Source organism: Microtus pennsylvanicus, chromosome 2, assembly GCF_037038515.1.
Source record: "Microtus pennsylvanicus isolate mMicPen1 chromosome 2, mMicPen1.hap1, whole genome shotgun sequence".
NCBI lineage: Eukaryota > Metazoa > Chordata > Mammalia > Rodentia > Cricetidae > Microtus > Microtus pennsylvanicus.
In genome coordinates, this window is record NC_134580.1 from 2,470,430 (window position 1) to 2,487,156 (window position 16,727).

At 52.3% G+C, this 16,727-nt stretch overlaps 1 protein-coding gene across 3 annotated transcripts in view; it reads left to right on the forward strand.

Annotated features, from left to right (window-relative positions):
- The window catches only part of Dennd3 (DENN domain containing 3), a 55,564-nt gene extending 43,960 nt beyond the window's left edge, over window positions 1-11,604 (forward strand). The window contains exons 17-24 of one of the 3 annotated variants that reach the window (XM_075959491.1): window positions 2,819-2,926; window positions 4,510-4,649; window positions 5,083-5,240; window positions 7,226-7,359; window positions 8,643-8,758; window positions 8,841-8,978; window positions 10,175-10,684; window positions 10,719-11,604. In XM_075959491.1, the coding sequence (XP_075815606.1) occupies window positions 2,819-2,926; window positions 4,510-4,649; window positions 5,083-5,240; window positions 7,226-7,359; window positions 8,643-8,758; window positions 8,841-8,978; window positions 10,175-10,375 (995 nt within the window). In that variant the 3' untranslated portion in view covers window positions 10,376-10,684; window positions 10,719-11,604. Of the gene's footprint in view, window positions 1-2,818; window positions 2,927-4,509; window positions 4,650-5,082; window positions 5,241-7,225; window positions 7,360-8,191; window positions 8,312-8,642; window positions 8,759-8,840; window positions 8,979-10,174 lie in introns of those variants that run through there. The other 2 variants (XM_075959492.1, XM_075959493.1) reach the window with 2 other exon arrangements.
- The last annotated feature ends 5,123 nt before the right edge of the window (window positions 11,605-16,727 follow it).

The window sequence follows — 16,727 nt, forward strand, 5'->3', positions numbered from 1 at the left end:
GCTTCTTTGCACCTGGTTGGTCTGCTGACAGATGGACTAAGCACCAGTCTCCTGTAGCTCAGGCTGGTCTTGACCTGTCTCTGTACCTGAAGATGACTTTAAACTCTGATCCTCCTGCCTCCACCTCCCAGGTGCTGGCATTACTGTGCCTTGGTGCCCAGCATCTCTTTATCTTTACTGTGGCCAGTTTCCTGGGACAGAAATCTCCAGCATCTTTCCTGCTCATTTCCGTTTGGCTCTCCCATTCTGAAGCCATACAGAGGTCCGTATTTCAAGTCTAGGACCAGTGGGTTAAGAAGATGTCTCGCGCCTTCTGAGCTTTTGCTTTGTTTCCATTTTAAATGTCCTGCAGCTTCCTGCTTTGAGACCTGTAGACAGGAAACCTATCGAGGCCATGGAGAGTGTGTGAAGGTAAACAATAGAAGTTCAGCTCGGGACACAGATGGATGCAGAAACCATTCAGGTCCTATTGACACTGGATGTCCCTCGCCTCCTGGACCCCTTTAACATGTGGCTTACTAAGTTTAGGGCATTTGCACATCCTTGTGATGGCTGTGAGACCCACTCTGCAGGAGGAATTCCCACACTTGCTTAGCATCATCTCTGGGCTCCCGGTGGGGCCATTTGTTGACTCTCTCTGTGATCTCATCTGTCCTGGGTGTTTCCCACACTTGGGAGCCCTCCTGGCTCCATCCTTTCGCCCAGTCCAGTGTCTCGGTTCCTTCATGAGCCAGCTTGTGCCGCCACTTCACTCCTTGATGGAAAACTGTATTTTGTATGGTGTGTGTGGTACGCTTCTACATCTGTGTTTGTGTGTGAGTGTGTGTGTGTGTGTGAATGCCACGGGGTGTGTACGCAGGTTGGAGGACAGCCTCAGGTGTTGGTCCCCACCTTCCACTTTGCTTCAGGTGTGTGTGGGGGTCATCTCATTTTTGTTGTTTGCTGCTGTGTATGTTAGACTAGCTGTATGTTGGGGGGAGGGTCTCCTGTCATTGCCCTCTGTCTGTCCATAGGAATACTGGGATTGCAGAGGCACACACTTGCACCCCGCGTTCCATGGGTCCTCATTCTTGTACAGCAAGCACGGAACGCACCGAGCCGTCTCCCAGTCCTTCCTCTAATGGCTCTAGTTGTGCCGCCTGAGAGCAATGCATTTCCTATATCTCGTCTCCTGTAGTGGACACTGAAGTTCACTGCCTTCTGCCTGACGAAGGCGGCTGTGAATGCCTGCGCAGGTTCCTGTCATCGCTCCTGGGTGTGGAGTCAGGTTTTAAAAATAGCTGTGCAGGAATTAGAAAACACCCCAGGCTGTGTGCTTACTCACCTTGGCATATCTTCATCTTGCCCTTGGTAACATCTGTCACTGTCTGTGTGGCCCTGACACTTCCTGGCCATAGAACCCGCTCCTGCCTGATCTGGGACAGCAGCCAGGAGGCTCAGGTGCTCCACGTTGCCTGGAGACCCACGGAGCCCTCCAGGAGCTCTGTCTGCCGGTCCTGGGTCTCGACAGAACTGCTCTTTTCCTCAGATGGGAATAAAATCAAATAAACAGTGCACTTCAGCTGTTTATATAACTCTAAACGCAGGCCTTCTCGCTTCCAGCAGTTTATGGAACGGCTTTCTAGCTCCTCTGTAAACAGTTTACAGAGTTGCCATGGGAACACCCAGCACACGCTCTGTCATCATCACCTTGTTCCCTATGGCCCAGGAGAGGCCATCTGAGCTCCGGTCACAGCACGCTGAGCTCCTAGCCCTGGTTTGCTCTACCGGAGGTCCTGAGTTCAATTCCCAGCAACCACATGGTGGCTTACAACCATCTGTAATGAGATCTGGTGCCCTCTTCTGGCCTGCAAGCATGGAGGCTGAACACTGTGTACATAATAAATAAATCTTATTAAAAAAAAAAGAAAAGAAATCCAGAAATACCTTCTAGTGCGTGGCTTAGCAAAGTGAAGACTCGAGACATGACAAGCTTGATGCAGAAGCACTGGGAGCACATGTGAGGGAAGGGTTTAAAAATACACAAAACGAAAGGAGAGCCCTAGGCAGCAGTGGCAGAGGGTCCCTTCCTCGCATCCTGCACTGCTGGAGCTCAGAGCTGTTGTTTTGAAAAAAATGAGGACAATAGCAATCGTATCAGATGTGTGGGTTAATGAGAAAGGGAGGGTGTGGGGAAAAGCCATCAGCAAGTCCCCAAGGCATCATCCCCACTGCAGTGCAGGTGACTCATGGGGGCGGGAGGCTAGGAGGTAACTCAGGGGGTTAGCCGGAGAGTCCCTCACCCTGGCAGGTAGTCCCAGAAACCCCCAGGGAAGGTGGTTTTTGCATCGCCTAGGAACAAGAGTTGGATTGTGCAGGAAGAGATGCAAGGGTCACCCATGTTTATCCTGGCATCAGATGCAGAGTCTTAGAAATGGAGCCAGACAGACGAATGGGTAAGGAAGATGTGACCCAGGGCTGGAAAGATGGCTCACTATGTAAAGGCACGTGTTGACAAGCCTGACGACATGGTTGAAGGAGAGACTGACTCCTATTGTTTCCTGATCTCCACATTGTTCTATGGTGTGCGCCTCACACACAAAATGTTAAAAGAAAATGTGACATGTACACAATGGCGTTCCGTTCAACCAGGAGAGCATGCATAGCAGCGGCCTTCTTGGCCCGGCTCCCCATCAGGATGGTATTATCCCTAACGCTGATTTTCAAGAGTGCCCCCTTCAGGCCGCATGTGGTTTTTAACCTAACGGGAGAGCTTGTGAGTTACACGCACTGCTGTCCTACTTTCTGAGTCTGGTAACCCAAAGTGCTTGTGTTTCAGCACCCACGGCAGTCCCAAAGACAACCTCGGAGACCCTAAAACACAAGATTAACCCTTCAGCAGGAGAGACTGCTCCCCAAGCTGTTGACGTCTTGCTGTATACACCAGGTAAGGTAACCTCTCACTGCTCCTGGTTGTGATGAACTTAGATCTGGGTTGGAAGTCACCCTGGCAACAATGAAGGGAACACCCTGTGCTAGGAGAAGGGGGGTGGTTTATTTTTGACTGTAGGAAAGAATCCTGAGCCACGGGGCAAAGCTGTCTTGACCACTCTGCCCACTTGGCCTTGTGGCACCCTATACTTGGGTAACAACATAGTTAGGGACCCAGAATACTCATTCCCTGCCCTCTGCAGTATGTGACAATTCAGGTATTGTGTGTCCTCAGCTCTTATCTTTGGTTGAGGAGGCTGCTGATGGTGAATAAGGTTGTATAACCGTGGGGTAGTAGGACAGCCTAGCTCCGTACTGGAAGCTGGAGCCCTGCCCACTTCAGTCAGTCACCACATCAGTCCCACGTGGACGGAAGTCGAGATGATAAAAGGCACTTACAGGCTAGTGGACCAGCACACCCAGCAGCACAGGCATGACCAGGCCAGTCCCGAATACCTGATCACCAAAGGACTCATGCATTTGACTACATTAAGGGTTTCTGGGCTGGTAAGGTGGCTAAGTGGGTAAGGGTGTTTGCTGCCAACAACCCTGAGAACCTGAGTTTGATCCCTGGAACCCACATAGTGGAAGGAGAAACTGACTCCCCAAAGTAGTCCCTGAACTTGCACTTAAGTGTGCTACACACACACACATACACTAATCAGTGGGAGCTCAGAGACTGTGCTGGCAAGTGTGTTTCTGGCATGATGACATCATGAGGGGCTCCCATCCAGCCATTCAGAGCACAACTCCCCGAGGGAGAACCAGGTATTCCAGTATTGCCAAGAGACACATACCTCATGAAAGAGGCCATCCCAGCTCTGACACCATCGGCCTCGTGACCAGTTAGGGTAATGCCAGTAGAGCCACACTCTGGAGTCAAGCTGGACACAGTGACATTGACCTGTAGTCCTAGCTGCACAAGAAGCTGGGGTAGGACAACACTAGCCTGGGGAACATAGCAAGCCCTCATCTCAACAAAGAGAAACATCCCCCAGAGGGCTCAAATGAATTACAGTTTATGCCAGGCTGGATGTGCTGGTATGTATCTCTAATATCAGCATTCAGGAGGATGAGGCAGGAGGAAAACTACAAGTTCAAGGCCAGTCTGAGCTACATGAAACTCCATCTTAAAAACACTAAATAAGGATAGATACCAACCAGTAACTGTGGGTGACAACCTGAATCAAAGGTACCCCTGCTCCACGCTGTGGGTAGGTGTGGAAATCGGTGGGCACACTGTATCTTGGTTTCTCCAGTTGACCCCTTCCTCACCAGCCACCCTCATGCTGCCTGCTTACCTGTGGGTCCCTGGTGCGACAGGACATCCCCACTCTACACAGTCCGGACTGTCCCTTCCAGGAGCTCACAAGACCCCAGACTCTCCAGGGAGGATGGCACTCTGCCATCTCCACACCCCTGCACTTGGCGCTGCACTGGCATTCTGTGGCTGTCTGCAGGACAGCCGAGTGGTAGGAGGCGGCCCCTCCCACTGTTACCAATCTGACTGAAAAGTTTCGGGGCTACTTTCCTCTTCAGGGCGCCTTGACCCTGCAGAGAAGGTTGAAGATGCACACCCCAAGTTGTGGTGTGCCCTGAATGAAGGCAAAGTGGTCGTGTTTGATGCTTCCTCCTGGACCATCCACCAGCATCGCTTTAAAGTGGGTGCCTCCAAAGTGGTGAGTGCAGCGCCCTTAATCCAGTGTGATGCTCTAAGTGATTCACCAGACTGCGTGTCCCTGGCATCACGAAGAACCCCTGACAACACGCCATCTGCAGAGGCCCTGACGGCTCGATTGGCCATTCCTGCTATCCATCTTCATTACTGCAAATCCAGCCACCTGCTAAAACTTGTCTTTACCCCCAGATCATTGCTCTCGGTGCCGGTGTGTGTTTGCCGAGGCAGTGCAGTTACTGCTGCTCCTTGCAGCTCACACCGTGGACCACTATCCTGTCCCTCCTGTATTTTCTGCCATGCTTTATATGTCTGTGTTCTCAATAAGGCATCTTTACAGGATCAGTGTTCATTCGCTGTGACTTGGGGCTAGTAAGCGCAGATCGTGAACCTGGTCTACGCGGCTCACCCCACCCTTCTGTCTTGGCTCCCTTTAGAACTGTATGGTGATGGCAGAGCACAGCCAGGTGTGGGTGGGCTCCGAGGACTCCGTCATCTACATCATCAACGTGCACAGCATGTCCTGCAACAAACAGCTCACGGACCACCGTGCAGCAGTCACGGGCTTGGTGGTGCACGATGGGAAGAAACCCAGGTACCAGGGCCCGCTGGGGGGTAGGGAAGGGAAGAGCTTGGCTCCTAGGGGTGTGGAAGGTAAGGGGTCCTGGGCTTTGCCAGGGAAGGAGAGTCTGCAGGAGACATGTGTGTTCTGCTTCTGCTTGTGGGCAAAGAGAAAGGAGTCTTTGAGACGACAAAACCAGCATGGTGACCACCAGCTCTCGGCCTCACAGCCAAGATTACTTAGACCAGCCTATGCTTTTGGCCAAAACTGGAAAGGGTTGCGCCCAAGAAGTGCTGGTTGTGGCTGGTTTTCTCGTTTTCCAGACATCAGAAATCTGGCTTTGTAGGAGAGACTATCTCTAAAATGCCACTGTGGGACATGGCTCCCTCAGGCCCCGAGAGTCACCAGAAGGCCAGCTGTCTGCAGGCTGATGGGGGCACTTCCCCCTGCTAAATCTGTAGCTAGTGTTGCACGTGTCCTGGGGGCGGGGGGTCTGGAGCCCTGTTCACCTTCATTTTCAAACCCGTCCAGACTGCTTCAAGGGGCTTCACCCTCCCTGCCAAAGGCATGCGTGGCAGACAGCTTTGGGCTGGCTTCACCAGAGGGTGAACAGGCAAGAGTTCTCCCGTCACAGAGAAACCTCCTTTTACCCAGGGGTTCCTGACTCTTTGACCCCCAATTCTAAGGCCAAGCCACCATGGGAGATATTTAACCCAGAAAACTCTGATTATTCTAGCCAGTGCGAGGTACAAGGAGGAGGGTAGAGATGCTGCCCAGGACATTGGTGGGAGCTAGGGCATGGCCCTCTCACCCACCAGAGGAACCGGCATCCAGAGGCAGGTTTGGGAAAGCCCAGGGAGGTCCCCACCTCAAGGCCACCTGCTTACTGGCTCACTTGTCCATGTCACATCCGGATGGACAGTCTCCCTAAACCACCCTGACGGAAAGATGCAGCAGTGGGGTGGGAAGCTTCATCTTGCTTCCCCAGATATGACGGTTGCCTGGGTACCTCCTGGCTCGTAGATGCATTATTCAACCTATCTTATCACAGTCTTCCACATGTGTGGCCATCTCTGGGCTCAGGTTTCCCATTTGTAAAGACATCAGTGCTACTGGGCCACTGCCTACTGTAATGATGGTATGTCAACTCGGCTACAGGTCTCTGCAGACTCCACTTCCAAATCAGCTCATATTCTGAGGTGCTGGGTACAGAATTCCACTGTGTCATTTCTCAGGGACACAGCGCAACCCATGATACCAGCTTGTGTCATACTGTCTTTACTTTCCTAAGAATGCCAACTGCTGCCGGGAGGTGGTGGCACGCGTCTTTAATCCCAGCACTCAGGAGGCAGATGTAGGTGGATCTCTGTGAGTTTGAGGCCAGCTTGGTCTACAGAGCAAGTTCTGGAACAGACTCCAAAGCTACACAGAGAAATCCTGTCACGAACCCCCCACCACCACCAAAATAAAAGAGTACCTTGCAGCTAGGTCAGACCTGACAGAGCAATCTCCAGGGGAGACAGAGCAAGGCAGGGTCTTTAGCTGTGTGGGGCAGCCCTGGTTCTGGCAATGTCTGCCTAGCCTGTCTTCCATGCCACCCCCTAGCCAGCCCCTGTTCCCTCAAACAGTGCCAGAGGTGCTTCTCTTCTCCCAGGTTGGACGTTTAGTGCTTTCGTGAGGATGACAGGAACTGGGGCAGTGCAGGAGTCACGGGTAGTACTGGCCACTGCACACCCAACTGCTACCATGGATGGCCACCCCTTGGGTCCTGATGAGCCTGCCCTCCCTAGTCCCTCTGAGTTGGACAGCCCTGCTTAGGACCCGGTGCAGTGAATGGTGACACTGGGGTTCTGCTCTGAGACCCCATCGAGCTCACAGTGGCTTAGAATGGGGAGCCCGACATCCCAGACCCTGTTCTGTTCCTGCTGTGTCACACTGGTTTATCATTATCTCCGTTGTCAATGGTGCCCGGTGCCACCTGGCCTCTTCAATACATACGTGTATGTTCCATCCCTCAGTGAGGTCTACTCCTGTAGCCTGGACGGGACAGTCCTGGCATGGAATGTCAGCACATTGCGAGTGACCAGCCGGTTCCAGCTGCCATACGGTGACCTCATGTCCATCAGCCTGCATGGTGACCGCCTGTGGTGTTGTAAGTTTTCAGGCCGTCAGCCAGTGAGCATGATGCCCTGATCCTGCTCTGGGTTGAGCCCCCTTCCCTTCATTGTATACGTTTCCAGCTTTGATTTTCAATGGTTCCTCCTCTCCTAAGCAATCGTGCTGCCCTAGTAGCTTGGTTTGCCACTCTCCAGGTTTTCTCTCCATTCCCTACAGGCTGGTGGCTGGCTGCCATCCTGCTATGTGCCTGCCACTTCCTAGCTCCTTCTTGGTAACCTGCTTATGGCTGGGGTGGGGGTGGGGGATGGGGGAGGTTAGCCTGGCCCAGGGACCCCGGGTTGCCCTTTGCAACATCTTCTGCGTGTGTGGCACACTTGCCTCTGAGGGCAAGCCTGGCTGGGCTGAGCGACTGCCACTTGTAATATTCCTAGCCCATCCCTGGAACCCGTGTCTAGAGCTTAGTCAGACAGTTTGCCAAGGGGTGATGGGAGGGGTGGGTTCTAGGCTGTTTCAGAACATCCTGGGGTATAGGCGTTGCCTGTAGTGGGAGACCCCCCTGCAAACAGATATGAGGGCTCCCCAATGGTACCCTTTCTGCGTGCTCTTCCTTGCTCTGTCTCTTCCTCCTGTTTCTATCTCCATCTGTTCTCCCAGGGTCCCACATAGATCACGCTGGCCTCACATTCTCTAGGTAGCTGTGGCTCATCTTACACTTGTGATCCTCCTGCCTCCAGCTCCAGCGCTGGGGTCACAGGAGTGTCACCACACATAGACTGCTGGCCTGCTCTCTCGTCCCTCCTTGCCTGCCTGCTGCTGTCCTTACTGAGTACTTTAATCCAGCTCCATCTTCTCTGCTCTCTTCTCAGCTTCCCTCTCGCCTGGGTGCTCTTAAGGGTGGCCCCGCGTGGTCTCACATCACTGGGCAGTCAGCAGGCCTTCCAGGAAATTAAGAAAACTTATTTTGCCAGGATGCGTTATCATTCCTGGTGAGTCCTGGCACCCAGGTTTCTTGCTTGCTATGCTTGAGAGCATCTCCCAGGACTGGGCTTGGGCTCCTGATCACCATGAAGTGACAGTCACGGAATGGGAGGTACCCTGTCTGGTAGATGTTAGAGCGTCTTGTAGGAACTGTGAAACCGGTCTCATGGCGGTCGCAAGGAAAGACCCCAGCTGGGCAGTCAGTACGTGCCTAGGGAGTCCCAGGTGGCAGTACTCCTGCATCTCCTATGTGCTCCGTCTGTCTCTCCTTCTAACCCTTTGCTCCTTGTGTCTTGAGCATGCTCTGCCCATCCCTTCTCATGGTCCTTTCTCCCACAGGTACAGGCCGCAGCATTGTGGTGGTGACAATGCAGGGTTTCCATCGTCATGAGCTGAAGATCAAGAACTCCGACCAGGCTTCCGTCCCCTTGCTGGCTTTCCAGCTTCTGCCTGAGGTACTCCAGGCCTGTGTGCTGAAGTCCAGGCTTGGGCTGTCTTGGTCACAGTGCCATTGTCCCACGGTGATTTCTATCCCAGAAGGAGCAGCTGTGGGTGGCCGGCGCGGGGTGCAGTGATCTGTATGTCTGGAGCATGAAGGACCTGGGCCAGCCTCCGCGGAAGACCCCTGTGCCAGACTGCACCGAGATTAGCTGTATGATCCGAGTGAAGAGGCAGGTGAGGTGACGGTGTCCAGCCACCTGAGAACATCCCCTCAGGCTCCTCCTTCCTTCCTTAGGGGGAAAAAGACAGGCTGTCATGGGCCCGGGCTTTATAGCCCTCAGTCTGGGGAATGACGGACAGCCTTCCTTCCCACCAGAGCTGAAGGCCGAGTCAGTGCCAGTCCCAGGAGTTGGCAGGGTAGCCACTTCTCAGTGGAGACCTGCCTTTCACACAGCTTCTGGTGTTGAGGCCAAGCGTGATCATCCTGGCTCGTGGCCGCACCTCTTCCATCTGGCTTAGTCCTCCCAGGGCAGCCTCTGTGTCTCCTAAGGGCCCAGTTTGCTGAAGCCTGACCACATCTCACCTAGGACTCTATCTTCAAACCCCTTCCCATTCTGAAAGTGTGTGAGTTTCTGGGAGATGCTACACAACATGGTAGTCTATCCGGTTTACAGCTTTTCCACATCCAAAGTTCTAGCCTGCTCTGTCACTGACTAGGCAGTAAAGGCATGCGGAAAGAGCTCAAGAAGGTTTCTGTAGCCGTCTTGGTGTTTCTAGTTCCTGGCCAGCGGCTTTGGGGCTTCTGGTGAGGAACACTGTGGTGACTGCCTGTGGGAAGAGACTGCTGAGGTCCTGGCTAGGAAGCAAACAGCAGGAAGGGACTGGGATCCTACAGTCCCCTCTAGGGCACCTTCACCGACCTCAAACCTGGGGTACTGGAGAACACTCATTCCAATTGTAGCAATAAGGATATGAATGGGGTCTATCCTGGGGCCCCCGCCTCTGTAAAATATAGTAGTGGAACAGGCCAAGAGTAGACAGTCTCAACCCCAAAGGGAGAAACTGGAACAAAAAAAAAAAAAAAAGAGGTGACAGGTCCCAGCCCTGCCTAACACGTGGCAAGGAAATACCACAGGGTGTGGCCCCATTTCACAGAAGCTTAACTGGTGAGTCAGCAGTCTCCAGTGTGTGACCTTGAGGTCAGACAGCCACACAAGCAGTCCTCCCACAATTCTACTGGAGGCTGACCTCAGCAGGTCTCAAGTTCAGGAGGCAGCGTTAGCTATGAGCGCATTGTCCCTGGATTTCAGCCCTGAAGGTCTGTCCTAGGTCCACCAGGTAGCCCAGCCTCCTGGCCAGCAGGAAGGACATGAGTTTGGGGGGCATCTGAGCACTCAGCTTCAAGGAGTACCCCTGTTTCTTCCCTACAGATCTGGGTGGGTGGCAGGGGGCTGTCACAGGGAAGACCCAGAGGGAAAATCTTTGTGATGGACGTGGAGAAGATGACAGTGGAGAAGGAGCTGGTGGCACACGCTGACACTGTGAAGACCCTGTGCTCAGCCGAGGACCGCTATGTGCTGAGTGGAGCAGGCCGCGAGGAGGGCAAGATCGCCATCTGGAAAGTGGAATGAGACCTCCGTGCCTTGTGAGAGGGCACCTCCCAACACACAGTTGCGTCCACGGCCAGTTGGGGCTCATCGTCTACTCCCAAGGGCCTTCGCTTCCAACTGCTACCTTGGGTGAGCAGCTACATCTTACTGCTGATAACCTCCACTGTGAAGTTACCTCATATTACCTAGAATCTTCCAGAATCCACAACTGGGAGCCAGCACCACAGCTGCCAATTTAGCTGTACCACCCGTGACCTCCAGTCCTCATGCCTGGCCTCTCCTCGCTGGCTCTTCATCTGTTTACTCTGCCAACACTTGGGCTTCAGCGGCGTGGCTGGGCCTGGTGTGTGGCAGTCGGGCACAGCGCCTTCCAGGTTCCATTGACTTCCTGCTTCCAGAGAGGTTCCTGAGTATTTGAGGTGAACACTGACAGAACCTGCTTGAGCTAGCCAGGCTGTCCTTCCTTTAGAGCAGGTGACCGAGGCCTGCCCCAGGAAGTGGCTCGGTCTTTGTATTAAAGTTTTAACGAAGAAGAAACAAATAATTGCAGGCAGGAAGCACATCCCAGAAGCGCACGCGTGTGTAGCTGCCTCACTGGCTCACGATGCACTTGCATTTTGTGTGTCTCCTGCACGTGCACACAGAGCCTCTCTCCTGAACCACAGATCGCCGTCTGCTCAGAGGCCTCTGCGTGTTTATCACACCGCTCCAGTTTCATTCTGGAAGTGTTCTGTGTGGATGCTGGGCCCAGAGAGGACAAGACCTGTCCCCCGTGTATCCTCTTGTGAGCTCTGCTTGGAGCCCTCTGGATCCCAACTCGGTGTTTCAGGACTCCATGTGTGCCCGTTAGAGGCAGTCACTAAAGGGCTGCCAATGGTCTGTGTCTGTCTCTGCAGACCAGCGTCCAGAGATACTTGAGCTTTTGCGAGTGGAGATGTGGGTCCAAGCTTGGAGGGTCTGTGCCACCAACTGCTGCTTCCCTTGAGGCGTGGCTCCCATGAACATTGTACAGAGGATGCCTCGGAGCCACACCCCTCTCTAGAGTCTGCTCCCCGAGGGGGTGCTCCAGATGTCCAGAAAGACAATGTGGCCAGCAGTCAAGGGCACAGGCTCAGCCAGTCTTTGTAAATACAGGAAGCCTGGTGTAAAAGTCCATCATAAATGGATTCTAAGTTATTTAATGCCAGTCCATGTGTGACCAGGTGTTTACAATGTGTGGATTAATATAATAAATCCTTTTTGTTAATAAATGCTGCTTGTTTGATTCGGCTGCTGTGAGCTGGTCTCGAAACTGGAAGGCTGTTTTCCTTTTCTTCTTTGCAGGGCCTGTGGAAGCAGGTCTCTTCTTGCCAGACAAGGGTTCTAGCACTGAGCCATGCCCTGGCATCTTGGTAGCTGTCTTGAAGGGGATCATTTTCACTTTTGAGACAAGGTCTAATTCTGTAGCCCAGGATGGCCCCAACCTCCATCCTCAGTTACCCAAGCGCTGGAGTGGCAGGCATGCCAACCGCACCTGGCAGACACGGGAAACTGTTTTTAATATCTCCATTCATTCTGAGTACCAATCAAGTGGAAACAATTTCTAAGGTCTCACAAGGAACAAATGACTGGCACAAAGAGCCAGAGGCTTTAGGGGACAGTCATTTACATCAAGAGGAGAAGCTTCAACAGTGATGGGACACTGGCACCAATGGGGCTTGGAGTGAGCACATGGCTCTGTATTTGTGTAAGAGCCTTGTGAGGGATTATTGAGATAGAAAAGTGCACTTTGATGCCTTTGGTTTCTTCTGTGCCTTGAACACAAATGGTTCCTTTGGCCATGGGGCTCCTCCATGTTGTGTTGTGACCCAGGCATGCATCAGGCTGAGGAAGCTTTGGGTTTGTGTGTTAAGAGGGGCAGCCTGGATCATGGGCAAGGCTGATCAGCCAGGATGACTCGGGCTTGCTGGGAACCTGGCCAAGAGACCATAACATTGTACAGCAGTACTGGATCCTTTGGGCAGGGCTGGTATGGAGACAGGCAAGGTCATGTTAAAGACACAGCACATGGCTGGGCACCCAGGAACTGCTCAGCAGGTACGTCCTCCTGGGCTGTGAGCTGGGCTCTCTTGAGAACATCAAGAAAGAGCAAGAGAAGATGTGCAAGCTACTGCAGAGGGTTGGATGGTGGCCCTCCAATAGCTCTGTCTACCCCCTAACCCTCTGAACCCATGTATGCAGCCTTATGTGGAAGGAGTCTTTGTAGATGTGCTGTTGGGGCTTTTGAATGTGGTTCCTGGCCATGTCCTGAGGCAGAGACACCTGCACGGGGGTCATGTGAAGATAGGGCAAAGGGAGGAAGGACAGCTGAAGGCTGGGAGATACTTGGAGCCACCCAAGTGGGAAGAGGCAGGAAGGTGTCTGCTGGAGCTTTAGAGGGACTGCGGCCGTGCTGCGCCTTGATTCTAGACTTATGCAGAACTATGGGCAAGCGGTTTCTGTTGTCTCAGTCCTCTGGCTGTGACCACTTGTTACAGTGGCCATGGACACTCACATGGCTGCCGCTTACTGAGCATGCTCTGGCTGGTGCTTGCCAGCTCTAGGCCCACCCTTGTGTCTGGTCATAACACCTGAATGACCAGAAGCACAACAAAGTGCCCCCCTCACTCCCCAGAATCAGGGTGTCCTGGCTACAGTACTGAACACTGAAACTGACCCCTGACCTCAGGATTCAGGAAGTGAAGGCAGGGGTTGGGACCTCAAGGTTATCCACAGCCTATAAAAAGGACATAAGTCATAAGACTTAGTAAGATTGGCTATGTTAATAGAGACATGAAAAAAGACTAACAAGTGGACAACGCCCAGACTGGAGATGGAGGCTGTGGCATCTTTGTTTCGGTGGTGAGTGGAACCCGCGAGGGTGTAGGAGCTCCAACAGCAGCAGTGCAGAGGGGAAACTCAGGGAGCTGCAGCAGATACTGGACAATACAGTTAGGGAAGGTCTGAAGCCCTCATGCTCTCTTACCACAAAGAGTTAAGAAAGGTTTGAATCTACAGGGCACGCTCTGATCACAGACTTTAATTAGAAGCCACTTCGCTGGTTTATGTGGTGCTGGAGTTGGAGTCCAGAGCTACATTCGTGGCAGGAAAGCTCTGTCTACAGCAACTCAGCTACACCCTCAGCCCCCTCGTCATGGTGTTTTAAAGTGTCTGCAAGCTTGAGGGGGGGCGTTTCCTCAGACAGACAGAGCACCTACTGGATGCACACATGACCAAGGGGGAGAGGGTGTTTCCTCAGACAGATAGAGCACCTACTGGATGCACACATGACCAAGGGGGAGGGGGCGTTTCCTCAGACAGAGCACCTACTGGATACACACATGACCAATAATGGTGAAGAGTCGCTGTTTTCCCCAAGATGAGGAACAGGCAGGGGCTTTGCTCTCTCCTCTCCTAGGCAACGCTGCATGAGGGTCAGCTATTGCACTGGGAAGGAACAGAAAGCACATAAAGACTAGACTGGGGGCTGGAGAGATGGCTCAGCGGTTAAGAGCATGGCCTGCTCTTCCAAAGGTCCTGAGTTCAATTCCCAGCAACCACATGGTGGCTCACAACCATCTGTAATGAGGTCTGGTGCCCTCTTCTGGCCTGCAGGCATCCACGTAGAAAGAATATTGTATACATAATAAATAAATAAATAAATATTAAAAAAAAAAGACTAGACTGGAAGGTGTTGTGGACCATGTTTATAATCCTGGCATTTGGGAGGCGGAGACAGGAGGATTGGCAGGAGCTTGAAATCAACCTGAAGCTATAATTTGAGACTGCCTCCCCCCCCAAAAAAAAAAAAAAAACGGCTCAGTGGTTAAAAGCACTGGCTGCTCTTTCAGAGGATCTAGGTTCAGTTCCTACCACCCACGTGGCAGCTCACAACTGGCTGTAACTCCAGTTCCAGGAATTTGATGCCCTCTTCTGGCCTCTTTGGGCACCATGCAGGCATATGATGCACAGAGGTTCAAACAGGCAAAACACCCATCCACATGAAATAATAAAAATTGTAAAACAACAACGTCTAAGAAAGACTAGTGGCTGTCAGCTTGCAGACATCACTGTCCATGTAAACCAGAGGATTATAAAACAGTAAATGGATGTAGGGCTAGGACACAACATTGCAGCAGAAAACTGGAGACATTCAGGCTGTACTGCCGCAGTGTAGAGCGGCATGGCGTAGAAAGATTGGTACCCTGAAATCTCAAGACACTCTGGACAGCAAGTATAAAAATCTCAGAAGACATACTGCGCTCATGAACTGCCAAGTTTAACACTGGAAAGCTGCTCTCTCCTGAGTGACTGACTCATGAATTCCAGGCCAGCTGGGGATTACGTCACATGAAGAAATGCTGAGAAACGTTTTTTAAAAGATCAGAGATTCAAGTCCCCAGGACATGATTTTTAAAGCATCCCCACAAATGGCAGCGATTAAGAAAACAGTGATGCCATCTGTCATCGACAGGTAAGCAGGCCAGAAAGACAGACTGCAGGTTCTGGGTGACTGCACAGGAACAAGGAAGCCACTGGTCGGGGAGGAGTGCACAGGCCGAAGCACCGAGGTGTGGGGAGGGAGTGCAGCCCCTGCTGCACTGTCTGGGGTGGATGTCAGGGCACTCCCCTGACCCAGTGTGGACCTGGAAGCTCTGAAGACAAGGACAGGAAAGGACTGGGCAGCTTTGCTGCAAGACTGCTTCCAAGAGCATGTGAGAAACGCTCCACCTGAAAGAAAACTGGCTGATTAGACTCCATCGAAATACAGTATTAAAATGGAAAACAAAACAGAAAAAAGCCGGGCACAGTGGCTCATACTGTGATCCCAGTTTTTCTGAGGCTGAGGCAGGAGGATCATGGTGAGTCTGAGGCTAACTGGAGCAAGGCCCTGTTTCAAGTTCCGTAAAATAAATAAATAGAAAACATGAGTGGGGGAAACACTAGCTCTGACAGTTTTTTTTTAAATTTAAATCTCCAATATGTAATGAACATCTACAAATTAACAAGATGAAGAGTCCAGCTGAAAACTGAGTAAAAGGTACCTTACCAGTGAAGCTACTTAGATGCAAAGACGTTTAACAGGGCTGCGGATGTGGCTCTGTGCTTAAGAGCACTGCTTCTGTTGCAGTTCCCAGGTTTGGTTCCCACTTCCATGTCGTGGCTCAGTCTGTAAATCCAGCTCCAGGGGATCTAATGCCCTCTTCTGGCCTTTTCAGGCACCTGCACACACATGGTGAATACATAAACATGCAGGCAAAGCACACACAGATAGAACAAAGATGCTTAATATGGTTAGTTTTCAGCAAACTCCAACTTAAATCACGCTGAAATGTCATTTGATGGCTGAGTATGCGGCTTAGCAACGAGGCCTTGGGTCCCACCATTCGCACAGAGAAAAAAAAAAGCAAACTCCTTCCTCAGCCAGGAGTACTAGTATATGCCTGTTACCCCAGTGTGCTAAGACACAGATATGAAGCTATGGAAGTGACAGGAGACTTGGGGCTCTGGTCCCTCTGAGTCACTGCACACATATGACTTTAGAGATTGTCCTTGATGGTCCCAGCCTGGACTAGAGGGTCCCATGTGTGTGAGCCGCATGTCCTTCACTGTGCCATAACTGCTGAAGGGGCCTGGGAGGTGCTGATTCTGGCTCCTGCAGAGAGATGGCAATGGGGTACCCCTTAGCAGAAATTCTTTCCCTGTCACCAGGTACACAGGGCTAGTGGATAGTAGAGGTGACATACCCGACTCTCTCCAGTGCAGGAGTTCATCTTGAGTGTATGGAGGTAGGACTTCAGGGCCCTGGGTCACTACCAGCACTTCCTGTGTGTCAGAAACCAATGTTCTCTATCCCAGATGCAGTATGTAACTGCTTCAAGGGTCCTTTACGACTCCGCAGTAGGAGTCTGCAGCAGCAGCTGACAGCTGCCCATGGGCATGGATGACTCCAGCTCTATGATCAGAGAGTGACCCAGACTCAGGTAACATGTTCTGTCCCGGGAAGGACTGGAACACCCACCTCCAGTACCCAGGGATGTGCGCTCACAAACAAAGGTCAAAAGCTACTCACTACCTAGATTGGCCAGTTCCCAACAGACCCCTCTCCTGCTGCTCACTAGGAGACGCCCACCCCAGCACCAGGAACAGGCCCAACCTCTTCACCTCTGGGCTGCTAGAGACCTAAGCTGCAGGAACCCATCCCGTGGGCCCTAGGGGAGCTCTGAGGAACCGGGCCATGCTTACAGGCACTGGCCATAGCCAGGAGGAACATTATGCCTCACCCTGGATGCAACAGACTCCAGGAGAGCAGTCTCTCAAAAATGACAGGTCCACACTATCACCTGCAATGATA